General features: G+C 39.9%; 2 protein-coding genes across 3 annotated transcripts in view; both read right to left on the reverse strand.

Annotated features, from left to right (window-relative positions):
- Positions 1-9,774, reverse strand: part of macf1a (microtubule actin crosslinking factor 1a) — a 202,341-nt gene extending 192,567 nt beyond the window's left edge. The window contains exons 1-2 of the mRNA XM_058619935.1: positions 9,502-9,774; positions 2,464-2,698 (exon numbers count right to left, since the gene is read on the reverse strand). Of these exons, the coding sequence (XP_058475918.1) occupies positions 2,464-2,686 (223 nt within the window). The 5' untranslated portion in view covers positions 2,687-2,698; positions 9,502-9,774. The remainder of the gene's footprint in view (positions 1-2,463; positions 2,699-9,501) is intronic.
- Positions 9,775-12,429: 2,655 nt separating this feature from the next.
- On the reverse strand, positions 12,430-14,332 carry ndufs5 (NADH:ubiquinone oxidoreductase subunit S5). 2 transcript variants are annotated; one of them, XM_058619322.1, is made up of 3 exons: positions 14,214-14,332; positions 12,758-12,983; positions 12,430-12,641 (listed from the first exon to the last, which is right to left on the reverse strand). In XM_058619322.1, exons 2-3 carry the CDS (start codon positions 12,971-12,973, stop codon positions 12,537-12,539), a joined length of 321 nt encoding a protein of 106 aa, XP_058475305.1. In that variant the 5' UTR covers positions 12,974-12,983; positions 14,214-14,332; the 3' UTR covers positions 12,430-12,536. The 2 variants fall into 2 exon arrangements, with proteins under 2 accessions (XP_058475305.1, XP_058475304.1); XM_058619321.1 differs by having other exon boundaries at positions 12,758-12,980; positions 14,214-14,322.
- Positions 14,333-14,679: the final 347 nt, after the last annotated feature.

A 14,679-nucleotide genomic window follows, 5' to 3' on the forward strand; every position in this document is an offset into this window, starting at 1 on the left:
AACAGAGCAGCACTATTTTTTTATTACCCCCATTTCTCATAGTAGTTGCTGAAATTATAATTAAATAAATTAGATAAGATTTAAACTGGCTTTTAGTTGAACTAGGGTTTTGTATGACTGTGGCATTTTATACTTTATGTTCCTTTATTACTTTATTATCCTTTTATTATATTGTGAAGCACTTACTTACGTATATGGAAATGAAAGAAAACTAAGGATAAGATGAACAAGAATACACATTATAAAAAAAACATAAATTAATTCTACTTATTTCTAGAAATAATAATGATATGAATCTCCAAGTCTGCCATAACATAAAAAATATTTTTCCATTTTATTTCATCAAATTCTACTTTATTTAATTCATTATTTTACTTTCAGGATACTTTTTTATTTGTTCATGTTGTATTGATGGGTTTTTTTTTTTCCTTTTAACTTTCTACTTTGTGGATCTATTATTATCCCACTTTCAAATGTCACATTGACACACATTCACAGTCCCACAGATACTTTCATGTCCACTCTCCTCCACAAAATTAGCCTCACTCTCTTATTTTTCTAGCACAAACACACACATTCTCTGTCGGCATCACACAATTTCCCTCATTTTTGTTTCACTCGCCATGGATCAGCTTCTACGTTGGCGAAACTACGTCTTCACTAGTATCACAAATCCTTGATGACACTCTGAGTACAAACACACTCACGGTTGCGTTGCGGCACAAACTCCAAACCAGCTGTGAAAGTTGCTGATGACAAAGCCAGACACCGGACACAGAAGATAAAACAATCACTGCTCTCTGCCAACAAGCAATCCATGAAATGCAGGAAATATATGGGGATATCACTCATTTCCACACACAAATTCAAACACACAAACACATGCAGGAACCGTCTCAACTGTCAGCATCGTCCACTCGGCTGTGACATCGCCCCCTTCACCCTGTCCTAACCTTCAGGCTGTTACTGTCCTGTCATCAACTCCCTCCTCCACATTTTTCATTCTTTCCACACACAATGGTACTAACAGCATCAGTGGCATTGAAGCAGCTCTGCCAGTTTATAACAGTTTACTTCTCGCATAAATAAAAGACTGAAGCACACGACATTAGTACAGTTTGAGACAAAAAACGGGCACGGACAACCGTCTGAGAGATGCTGTAACACGGTGATGATTCATGTCGACTTAAAACAGTCAAATGAAATCATGGATATTAAAGGAAAGCCTGGATTACACTCTGCCTGGTGTTTTCAATTTGTCCTGAAGCAATAAGGTAATTAATTTGGCCACTCTAATAACTTGAGGGTTGTGGTTTACTGTGAGAGTTTGAGATGAATAAACTGTAAAACCGCTCTGGAATCAGGGCACGGCTCGACGCTGAGGCAGCAGGTGTGCAATCAAAGCCTCAAAGCGGTAAAATAATCAGCACGGTAATGACACGACGTGAGAGAAGACGACAATAGCAAAGAGTGACTTTGAGTCTTTTGTGTTTTTTGGCATGAACAGAGGAACGACTAACCTACATCTCTCCTCCATCTTCTACTGCTGTGAGGAAGAGGAGGACGAAGGAAGGAAGGACTAAGACATTGTGGATCTGTATAGAACTTCACCTGCTTATAGATATTACCATCTTACATAAACATGACAACATTCATACACTGAAATTGTTAAATGTTAACTTCCCACGTTACATTTAATAAATTCCCGCCAAATCCGTAATCTGGATCAGATCCAGATGAAACTTAATCTAATGATAGAGTGTCTGGTCCTGCTTACAAATACCAAATTTCATTCAAGAGTTCTGACAGAGATTTTTTAACAGTTTTTCACCCATTATAATGACGGGGATTTCTTGAATATTCGACAATTCTTTGTGACGTCATCAGTGGGTCGATTCTTACCCAAAATATAATCAACCTACCCATCACAACAAATGTACACTGATCGGTCAAAACTGTAGACAGGAAGTTGCTAAGGGAAGGACAAAGTTAATAAATAAATAAACAACAAATAAACGAGCTGACATCACCAATTTTGGATTCTACGATGTGAAAAGTAGAAGTTTTGCTGTAATGTGGATTAAAAACCTGGATTTAAAGCAAAGAACGAAAGAAACAAAATTGGCAAATCATCTATTAGCTGCTTCTTGGGTGTTAAACTGAGTGTAAAATGTGCATAAAGTATCTCTTAATATTAATTCCAGGTATATTAATTCACATCAATGCTCAGCCGCAGCATTAACACCCATAAATGTTGTTTTTCATGTTTTCAGCTTCCATATTAACAGCATTAGTCGTTATTATTACCATGTCATCTCTGGACACAGAGACATCACACACAGGAAAACTTCCCACAACAACCATGGTCTTCTGCCTCGTGACACCAAGCAGCCGCAGGAATGTCCACTCACTGAAAAGACACTTTTCTTCCCCAGCGTGAGACGGTTTCCCTCTGTCTCTTACCTGCGACTCGAACCACTGCCCTCTCCGCCGGGTCCAGCACAGAGTCCTGGCTCTTCCTCTTCCTCCTCTCATGTTTGGACAGGTTCCACGGTAAAGTGTCCCCCGGTGGCCCCACCAGTCCCGACGTACACGGGGACAGCGACCCCCCCGAGCGCTCGCTGCGGAAGGACGGCTCGCTGACACAGGAGCGCTCGCTGAGAGTATCATCATCTGACGACTCCATGTCACTTCAGAGCTGCAGGGAAGAGGCAGAGAGGGAGAGTCATTTAGAGCAGTGCGTGGAGGAGGAGGAGGAGGAGGCGAAGGAAAGAAGGTCAGAAGAAGGAGAAATGTGGAAGACGAGAGAAGAAGAAGAAGAATTAGAAGAAGGAGCTTTAGACAGAGAGGCTGTACATGAATGATTCAAAGCTACAACAGTAATAACTGTCAGGAGGTTAAGTGAGTCATCGTGTCTAGACAAATAAACTCGAGAGGTGGAATATCTACACTGAAAAGATGGAAGAAGAAGAAGAAGAAGAAGAAGAAGAAGAAGAAGAAGAAGAAGAAGAAGAGGAGGAGGAGGAGGAGGAGGAGAGCACATGACTCCTGATATTCTGCTATAAAAACCACATTCTTATTTATATACTGTATATATAAAGTTACATCATATATGTATGTATGTATACATATATATGTAAATATTTATATAGATATATACGCATACATATATATATATAGATATATATATAGTACTGTCATGTCATGTATAATCATGACAATTTTTTTAATACGTGTATTATTTAATGAATTGGCCTGTTTGTACATTACTTATTTAAGTACAATGAAAAAAGAATGCTTGACAAACCTTCAAATAACTACAAACAACATTAGCAGGTTATATGAAGACAACTTATAATAGATAATAGACCAAATGAATTTATTTGGAAACACCTAAAAGAATTAAGTTAAGTTAACTTATTACTTTAGTTTTAATACACTTAATTGATGCAGGTGTCAACAATATTGTTATAATGTTATTTTTTAGGTGGTTGACAGACTTTAAGGAAATCAATTTCAATTCATTCAAAATAAAGTTAGCAGGTTATTATGAAGATAATTTACTTACTTTAATATAAATTGAATTCATTCATTTAGTCATTTTTCAATTAATGTGTTTTATAAGTTGACACAGGGTTTTTTTTTTGGTCTCAGAAACTTGACACTTTGTCATTAATCAAATGATGTCACAGGATGGGGGAGTCATTTTCTGATCTGCATATATGAGCTTTACTGTGTCTGACTCCCTCTTTTAAATAAGGAGGTCAAATGTGTTGGGTTTTTTCCCTTAAACTTGGAGCAATCAAGTCCATAAGTTGATCATGTAAACACAAACACACTGACGTAGAGAGAATAAATGGTGACCTCCTCATGCTCTGTGCTGACTCACTGATTACAGGCACTGTGATGTTTACCGTGTCAGTCAGCTCTGTGCTGCCATGGAGACGTGAAAGAGAAAGAACCTCTCAAAAGTGAGAAGGGAGAGCGCGAGAGAGAGAGATGAGCTTTGTGTTTCTACAGAACAGTCAATGTGGCAGAGAGACAACACACAAGAGTCTCTTATTTTCTCCTTTGACTTCTCTACATCTGCTGCTCCTCCATCTTTACACTGACTGTAATTACTACACGACAGTGAAACGAGTCAAAGTAAATATAAAACATGCACACTATATAAAGATGTGTGTACTTGTCAGGACCAGTAGTCCTCATGGAGACCAAAACTTGGTCTTAAAGAGGCAGAACTGGTTAGTTGAATTGTTAGATTTAAGGTTAGGGTGAGACAGACTGGTTACGGTTAAGGTAAGGGATAAGGGTTTATTTAGGCTGTCCAAATGAATGGAAGTCAATGCAGTGTCCTCGGAAGAATGTGTGTGTGTGTGTGTGTGTGTGTGTGTGTGTGTGTGTGTGTGTGTGTGTGTGTGTGTGTGTGTGTGTGTGTGGGGACTCTGGGGACCTGATGCTCTGATCTGTCCATCTCGGTTTCAATAAATCAATACTCGTCAGCTCATCCTGAGTGAATTAATTGGCTTTTATTTGGTCTAGTGCTACAGCAGCGGCAGCGGCAGCAGCAGAAGCAGCAGCGGCACAGAGCGTCTCAGCAGATCAGCAGATCAGCAGGTCAGTAAAAGTCTGCCAGGAAGGATTTGAATTCAGCTCACAGACGTTTTAAAAGCCAACGACCACATTTTCTCTCTTTCATTCCGACTAAACGCCAAATCTCAAAGTAAATCTAATGTGTCACAATGAGAAGGTCAGTCTCTCAGACTACCAGACTGTTAATTATCATATTAATTATGTCTTTACTTAATTCAAGCATCCAACTGACGCACAACATTCAGCTACATTCATATCAGGTTAATTCAAAGATACTTATGTTTAAAATGTATTTTAAAAAGTATAGGAAATGTCCATTAAAGCTTATAAAAATCAAATATATATATTATTTAGCATTAAAACAACACGTTTGTTATTTTCGTAGCAGTAATAATGATTTGTAGCACTACTCTAATTGTGCAGAAGTCACAAAATAGACCGTTATTTCATTTAGGTTCATAAAAACGCGCCAAAGCGACATTTGTGTGACGTATTTCCAAATTTCACAAATTCAGTACAATTTGAAAAAACATGAGGACCTTTTGCTCAGGTGTGTTTATTTAGTTTGTAAATATGCCTATGGTGTGCTAGAAAAGGATACAGGACACTCCATATTGCACATATATATATATTGTTATATGTACATGTTAATACAGTAATGGAAAAAAAATCAGGATTAAGCATGAAAAAAGAAAATGGTCAAAAAGTGAAAGTTCTGTTTCGATGTGACAGACATGTGTTTATACTATAAAAGTTTCAAAAGGTTTTCTCGACATATATTTGTCCACATAAATGTAGACAAAGTCTTTCAAAATAAAAGCCCCCCCCAGCTGTGTGAGGCTGCAGCAGGCTAAAGTGAACTCAGTGCTGTTCACCAGGGTGAGAATGTTTCTGTGTGAGTCCAACACAAGGACTGGGATTTCCATCTGTACTGCTGCTGCTGCTGCCAAAAACCCTCCTCCTCCTCCTCCTCCCACCACTGGCCCCTGGCTAGACTGCTGGCCAAGCCCCACTTCCTGACTCCCCGTCTCTATGGCAACACTGCTACTAAGAGGCAAAAAGGCGACCCCAGAATCCAGCGCGGCTCTCACTGGGTAACGGTTATGTCCTGGTGTTTTCTGTTGTAAGTCAGCGTCCCTGCTGCCTGCAGCCTGACAGTGAGTCAGTGCCACTGCACAACTCAGGGCTTTATAAATAGAGGCAGGAGGGAAGTTTCAAAGCCACACTGTGTCATTACAGCACTGTGAAGGAGGAGGAGAAGAAGGAGGAGGAGGAAGAGGAGGGAGAAGAGAAAAGAAAAGAGACTCTGAGCAGAAACCGTGTGAGACACAGTGAGATCACGTCCTGCCTCACTAATGTCTGATACACTGATAACGTTGCTCACAGCTTCTCATCAGGTTCATTCAAAAACACGTGTACTTACAACTGTTATTCGGGTTTAATCTGTAGACTATTTCTTGATGATTTATAGTCAATAAAACACAAAAAAATTCAACTTAAGTCACTTTGTATGTGTTTAATCTATACAAATATATTTTAAAAAGTAGGAAATGTCCATTAAATTGTCATATTTGTGTAAGAATCTAACATTATTTAGTAGTAAAACGACACAATGCCACATTATTTATAGTTTATAAAATCAACACAAGTTCAAGTTCTTAATGATTTGCTGTTATTCTCTGTTACTGATTTAAGAAGTCGTCAGGCACTATCTCTGTTAAGTAAATTAATAAATAAATAAGACAATAAATGAATCTAGTGTATAATATTATATTGATTGACTTGTTAAGAGTGATGACTTTAATTGACTTGTTTCTTAAAATATAATTGATGATATAAAATAGAGAAAAGTAGCAAATCAACAACATTTAAGATAGGATAAGGATACAACACGATAAGATAAGCAAAATGTAATAAAAAGAGCATAAAATATAGGACAAATGAGATCAAATATTAAATACAGTGCATGAAAACAGCTGTGTTTTTGGTCGGAGATTAAATGAGTTGTCAATGCATTTTTTCTTGTAAACAAATGACTAATTTACTGATATAGTGGCTCTTATAGGCCGACATACAAACTGTAGAAGCAGAATCAGACTGAGCAGAGACGCTGCAGCTTTGACTCTCTTGATTTAAAGCACACAGACTCAGATTTACACGGACACAGTTTGTTCCCACAGCTCAGCCTGGGTTAGAGGGCAGGTACTCTGTCTGTCTATGTGTGTGTGTGTGTGTGTGAGAGCAGGATATGCTGACAGAGAGGTGGAGGGAGAGGAAAAAAAGAAGAAGAGGTGATGGGAAAAGAGAAAGAGAAAAACACAGAAAGTGACAGAAAGTAGCGGTGGTGTTGTTCCAGAGCAGCATTCCTGTTTTGAAACGGACGCTGATGTTCACGGACATTCATGTTCAACACACACACACACACACTCACATCTCAGGCCCTGCACATAACAGGGCGCTATGTTTGTTAAATGTGTGCCGAAATATCCTTTTAGATGAATTATTGCCTTGATCCATGCACGTCTTATTCTATAGACTGAAGAGAACATGTTTGTTTCTCACAGTTCTGCACAAATATCACACAGTAATTATTTTTAAATGTGTTTTTCCAAATGAAAATGAGAATAACGATGTAAAAAAGAAATGAACCTAAACGTAACCAGTTCAGGACCAGGTTTTGGTCTCCACGGGGATGTTTTTGACAGAAAAGATGGATATCTTCCACTCTGGTACGTCACAGTTAACATCATGAATAAGACATTTGAATTTCTGCTCCTCAATGTCACTCTACAACATTTGCACTTAGTGTGGTGGTTTAACAGCCACACCAAGTGGAAAATATGCCTTTTGAAGACGAATTTCTGAACAGAGATCCCTGAACTCGGTGACTCTGAGTCTGAGTCTGAGCAGAATCTCCTGATTTAAATCAAGGTCACTTATACTCTGAGTGAAGTCCTTTATCTACAACATCAGAGACACTTGTGTGCTGCAGTCTTGTAACTCACAGCAGTGGACTGTGACTGTTGACAATTACAACTGTCTGTGTGGATATTTATTATAATTATTACTATTACTATTACTATTAATATTATTATTATTATTGTTATTATTATTTATTATGAATGGGTTGTTTGTGTCCTCCCATATTTTCACATGTGACTGAAGAGGAGGTCTAACATGAGATGAGCATTTGACCATCTGGTATAAAGCAGCAGGAGGGATGTATATAAATCATAGTGAGGACATTTTGTCTGGTCCTCACAACTTTAAAGGGTTTTTTTTGCGGGGGATTAAGACCTGGGTTTTTAAGGTTAGAATTAGGATTAGGTTAAGGGCCAGGCATTTAGTTGTGATGGTTAATATTAGAGTAAGGGGTTAGGGACTGCATTATGTTCCAGGTATTCCTGATGTTGTGGGGACCTAAATCTGTTTATACAGTCACATTAAATAATTTTAAATATTAAACCCTTTAAATGAAATGCTAACCAGCTAATGAGTTAATAGAACCACAAATGTGATAAATGTAAGTACAACTATGTACCTGAGCTGATACTAACATGTGACTTCTGATTGGTCCGAGAGCGTCGTCACTGGAAGAGTCATGAGTGCGACGTCCCACACAAGAATCAAGCCGAACAATGCCGAAGATCGGTTAAAAATACTTAAAAGTCCTGAAAACGTGCGTTAATCTCCGACATTTAGCAGAGAAATGTGAATATTTCACAGAGGAGTCTGGTGTGTTTGGTGACAGCACTGCTGAAAGCTGCCGATCATGAGCCCAATCACAACGCGCTCAGTCATATTTTACTTCAGTGACTGTGTCAGATGGAGTCTGTGCTCCGATCATGCAGGAAGTACTGAACACATCTTTTTAATTAACTGACTCTAATGATTCAGTTTACACGCGTGTAAAACGAAGACACAGTGAGGTACTATAGTAATGACAACACAACCACACCGTGTAGAGTCCAGAGTCCAGGAGTGAAGTATGGCCCCCTCCCAGCCCCTAAACTTCCTAGAAACGCCTCTGCTAGACAGACAGACACAGACAGAGACAGAGCCTACAGAGATGAGACCACTGGGATTCATAAAGCCTCACTCATCAGGTGGAGGCAGAGGTGGAGGAGGTTCTAATGATGAAGAGTCTGTGGCTGTAATTACCTGCAGGGTTTGTGCACGGATCAATAAAAATATGAAATGTCTGTGCACATTATTGGACGAAATAAAGAGAGTTACAGCTGCCGCTGGTGTTTTTAAATGCCTTTCTCTCTCTGCCTCTGTCTGTCTCTCTGTGTGTTTGTGTATGGATGTGAAGGGAGGGGATGTGTTTGCATGAATGGACATCAGACATGGACACCACAGCGTGTCTCTGTGAGCAGATTTGGTCCCTTTGTCCAGCAGCACCAGCAGCACCAGCTCTGCCTCTTCATCATGAACACATATAAACCATTACATTACATTTAATTCCATTTATCCATTTGTGGCTGTTAAGGGAAAACATCATGCTGCTGCTGATGATGATGATGATGATGATGATGAGGAGGGTGCTGCTGCTGAGTGTGACATTAGTGGATATAAAACCCCTCATGAAGCAGAAAACCTCCTCTGTGACCGACTCTCCCTCCACATCAAGCACAAACCCAACGATTCCCGGCAATAACACAGATTATAGGCTGCGTCCCATTCAGATGAGTGCCAATAAAGGGACAGTCGCGCTAGTTTTCGGGTCACACGGCACTAAACTAGTGCCGATTAACTGTGATCGATTAGACTGATTTGGTTTGTTTCCTCATCAGGAAGAATTCACGTCACCACACGATTCCAGATAAAACGCGTGTTTAATGGTGTGAACGAGCACAGAGAAGCAGCAGTAGCGGTAGCTGCAGTGTGAGCTGCGGAGCCTCTTACCTTCACCGGGCAGCAGCGCTCCTGGAATCCGAGCAGAGAGCGAGGGAGGCCGGGGAGAGGATGGTGCCTGCCGCCGCCGCCGCCGCCGCTGCCGCTGCTGCTGCTGCCTCTCCTCCTGCCGGGTGTATCGCTGTGTGGATGGATGTATGGTTGGATGAACGGATGGATGGAGGGTTTCCGCTCCACGGATCCGGGATTAATGTTCCTTCGATTCCTCCCGAGACGGAGCGAAACTGAGGCGGAGGAGAAAGGAAGGCAGCGTGATCATGAATGTAATGGCTCCTATTCCTCCTCCTTCATCCCCTCCTCTCTCTCACACACACACACACACACACACTCTCTCTCTCTCATACACACACACACTCTCACTCTCACTCACACACACACTAACTTACATTCAGTTGGGTAGCCTAAATAAAGGCTTATCCCTAACCTCAATAAATCATAATCTTAGCCCTCAAACCCAACCAGTTTCTCAGATACGAGGTTCTGCCTCATTAGGACCAGGTTTTGGTTCATGAGGACCCTCTGGTCCTGACAAGGTCAGTGTTTATGCCAGAAAAAGCTCCTAAAAAGGTAACAAATACACACACACACACACACTTGGGGCGTTCACTGTGGAATATTTGCAGCAGATTCATATTTCAGGATTACACAGAGGAAGCAGATCATCACAAACACATGTGAGATAGATAGTAGTAATCTCAGTCTTTATAATCCCTACACATGGGCACATTCATTTCCTACAGGCTCGAGCATAATCCATACTCACCTGATCTTACATTAAAGTGATAGTTCAGGGTTTTTATTTGAGTGGTTTATATGAGGCACAGCAACATTAACTAAAACACAACAATCCTATTTGTGTTGGTGTTTGCCCAAGATTGACACTGACCCTTGGTGGAAACAGTGTTGACACAAGGAAGCCATGTATTTTACAATTTTCTATTCTTTTCTATCTAAATTATTTTTGTTTTATATTGACATTATTATTGGCCTGATCTATCCATCAACTACATATCTACCTAATCAGATAGATATGTATGATATAGATGTGTATTGCTGAGTGATCTGATGATGTTGGTTGGGGGGTGATGGTGACTGTTGTAGGTTAATCCAGACTCTCATCCTCCCTCCACTGCTGGATTATCTCTGCTGCTGCTGCAGCAGCTTTAATCGCTGACCGCGCCACATGAACATGAACCAGAGGCTGTTGTGACCACAAACAAAGGGTAAAGTTCACCGTACAATCACTACTCATTCTCCAGTGAATCAGTTAATTATTGAACAGCTTCACATTGATCCATCTTTTCTGCAGAAATGGAGCAGAGGGAACATAGAAAGTGATGTTACCTCATCATAATGTGAGTCACAGATTGTGCATTTCTGCTTTAAGGCCAAAGATGAGATCAATGAGGACCTTCAGACGACGCAGCTTCTTCTTCTTTCTTTTTTTTTCTGTGTGAGTCATTGTTCATGGAAACATTTGTTCATCCACACGTGGACCAACACACGAAGACAACTCAGCTGGGTTTAATGGACTGGATTTTAAGACGTGACAAGTAAAGTTGAGTACACAGTTTAGATGTACATGTTCTCACAGGAAGACAAACATCCCTCACACTCACTTTGACATCAGTGGTTACAATAATTGCACTTCTGTGATCAGACCCGAGGGTCAGAGGAAGGTTTCTGGGTCAGCAAGTTTTTTTTTTTTATCTTCCAACTACTATACAGTAATTATTACTGACCATTATTTCCATAATTAATCTATCTGTTCATTGTTTGTTAAATTAATTGATTCATTGTTGTATATTGTTTATATTTTATTAAACTTTTATCACATACTTTTATATTCCTGTTTCCTTGTAGTATTACATATTGTATTTTTATACTTTATATTTGTCTTGCATATTTTATCTCTTATCCTACTCCCCTTGTATTTGTCATGTCAACCCTTTTTAGCTGTTGTCACAAGTGAATTTCTTCAGTGTGGGATCAATAAAACCTAATCTAATCCAAATGGAGAAATGACTAGACATACCCGACACTATCCGTATCGTTTTGGCTCCACCTTGTGGTGACTCGCGGCGCCCCTTAATCCCATCAACCAGATTTAAATGCTGCTAATTGAATCAAAGATGTCAAAGAGCATGCATTCATCCAGTATATCCACCTGCTGTCTTCAGACTGAGTGGTCCTGTCCTCCCCCTCGGGAGCCTTTACTTGCTCAACTGCTGAGCGCTTTACTAAAATTAGGTCAGTGGGTTATGAAAATGGACCGTAGTTCAACTTCCACTTACATAGCTGGAGGAGGACGGACATAAAATCATTCAACAGAGGCCATTAAACCTGCGTGTTAAGTAAAAACCTGTTGCTCTGCCTCGTTGTACAAGTATTGACGGCTTTTTCATTGAGCAAACACAATTGAATTTACCGCCTCTATGATCAACAACAGCTGACATCAACACATGAACAGTAATATGGTTTTTGTCTGTTTTATACTTGAGGTACATTAATCATTAAAACTAAATTAGTCCTTTATCAGTCCTGCAGGGGAAATTCCTTCTGTGCATTTAACCCATCCCCTACTAGAAAACATCCAAGAATCAGGAGCAGCAGGCAAGCAGCCACTGAGCATTGGGGGTTGGGCACCATGCTCAGGGAAAACACAGTCCTTTTTTGACCTGGTGGGGACTTGAACTGGCAACCCTGTGGTTGCAAGCCAAACTCCCTTTCCACATGGCTATGGGCTACCCAAGGATTTGCAAATAAAACCTCATTAGAAAGCAGGAACTCTCTGTGTCGGATTTCAAATCCAGACCACTTCTTGGCAATTGTTTTCAAAATCAGGAAATGGGTGGAGTTAGTGTCAGAAAAGGGGGTTTAGAATGTGACAGTCAAAGGAAAGACAGGAGGAAGAGGAGGGTGGGTGTTAACATTTATTTGCAAACTTGTACAGGAGAAGAGGATATAGTGACATCTGAATTATTATACACAAGAAGAGAGCGAGCTATGGACGCTTGCGTGTTCCCTCACGGCACCTGCTCTTCTTTGCCTGAGTGGCTGGGAGGTGGCGTGTACTTCCCCTCCTTCACCAAAGCGTCTCGCTGCTTCTTGATCGTGTACAGCCGCTTATTCTGCAGGGAGGAAGAGGAGAAGTCATTCAGAGGCAGCAAAGATGGTTATTTATAATGAGTTAGCCTCAACCAAGGGTCAAAACAGTCTATTAATAACTAAACAATTAAACCCTCACCGTCTTCTGCCTCCACATGCACTCATAGAAGTCCTCAAACTCCAGCTGACACTCCTTCTTGGCTCGTGTCTGCCCGATACCATGGGAACAATCGACCCACTCCTTCTCGAAGGCGTGGCAGCGACCTGCCCGCTTGTATGGCTGCTCGCTGCTCTGCAGCAGCATCCAGCGGTCCATGTTGATGCCCAGCCATGACTGCACGTCGATGAACGGCATGATGGCGCTGCTGATGGAGGAGGAAGTGGAGGATCGGGGGAGGGGTAAAAGTGATCACAAATTGGGGGTGTTACGGGGAGACAGGGAGTTTGAGACAGGTTAGTCTCTGTTGTTCAGGAAAAAAAATCTAATAGATAAATCATCTGAACATGAAAGGTGTTAGTTTCTTTTTATTTTGGGGGATGGTTTCATGACTCCAGTTTGTACTAGAAGCTGGATGAAATGACGTCACCTCTGATTTGATTGCGTTCCAGTGAAGAAATGTAGGAAAAAACAAGGTTTGTGAGGTTGTTCCGACTTTGACTTAAAGGGGGCGTTCCATTTGAAGGAACACGCCATAAAAGCAGGTGGCATCGACTGACACAGACCTGCTTCTGAATGCTGACAGGTTTCAGTTTTCTTTCAGGAAATGAATATTAACAACAAAGTAAACGTCAGCCTCAGCAGAGATTAAGTTCTGCTGCTGTGCTTCCACAAATCTTAGTATGTTACAACATATCCAGGAACTGAAGTCTTCAACAGTAGATTAAAAAGGTGTGACTGTACTTGGATATGGATGAATGTAGGTCAATTTGAAAAATACTGGGGAAAGTGGTTAAATTACACAAAGAAAAGACAATATAACTAATAATAACACTATCTAGACAGAAGTTATATACGTGTATATTTGTATACAGTATGTATGTGTGAGTGTGCATGTAAATATGTATACACAAGTTTTTATTACGTATATAATTATATTTCCACAGTAAATGTCTTTTTTCCAATAATATATATGTATAAAAGTATTTTGGTTTTTGTCAAATGTGTTTTTGTAAATGTCATTGTTATACGATATTATTACGAGGTATATTTATGTTCTTCTCAAAGAGTCGACCTCTTTCCAGTATTTTCTGTTGTTAGCTGCCCGTAGCTAGCGAACTATTTAGCTACGTAGCAATGATTCAAACTGTTACTTTTTACTGTATAAGAAAAATACTTGTGTGATTATATAGTGATGTAGTGAAATAGATAATAAATGTACAGTTTAATGAATGTATGACCGGGTTTTGTTTTTATTCGGTTTAGTTGCATGCAGACTTGACGTGTCTCCTTCAATGACAATCGACTGTGTTCATGCTGATGACAAACCGCGTGCGATTAACACAACTTTACACGTCACACCGTGACATTTTCAAACATTGAATGCTTTCTATTGTGTCAATAAACAGACAAAGTGTCGATAAATAAGTGTAAATACCGTTTTGTGGCACTCGCTTTAACCTTCCTTCGACTCCGTACGATGTACTTTACGGCAGCGAAGTTACACACGGAAATCGTCACCGGTTGTCGTTCTTCTTCACGCTTCACGTTTACCGCAGGTTGGGAAACAAAGGAAATGTCTCATTAACGCCACCTGCTGGATTGGAGTCAAATAAACGAATGGAATCCTCATTTACATGATAAATATTACATTATATCGTATCATATCATATCATATCATATCATATCATATCATATCATATTATATTATATTATATTATATTATATTATATTATATTATATTAAATTGTGTGCAATGCAACATTAAATATCATTAGCTTTGTGTTTTCCTCTAGCAACTACATTATGAGTGTTTTTTTAAACCCAAAACAAATACCATGTATCATCTGTAATTAACTTCAATTCACTGCTTTGGTGCAACGTCAGATTGTGTTTATTTATTT

This window comes from Solea solea, chromosome 20, assembly GCF_958295425.1.
Source record: "Solea solea chromosome 20, fSolSol10.1, whole genome shotgun sequence".
Taxonomy (NCBI): Eukaryota; Metazoa; Chordata; class Actinopteri; order Pleuronectiformes; family Soleidae; genus Solea; species Solea solea.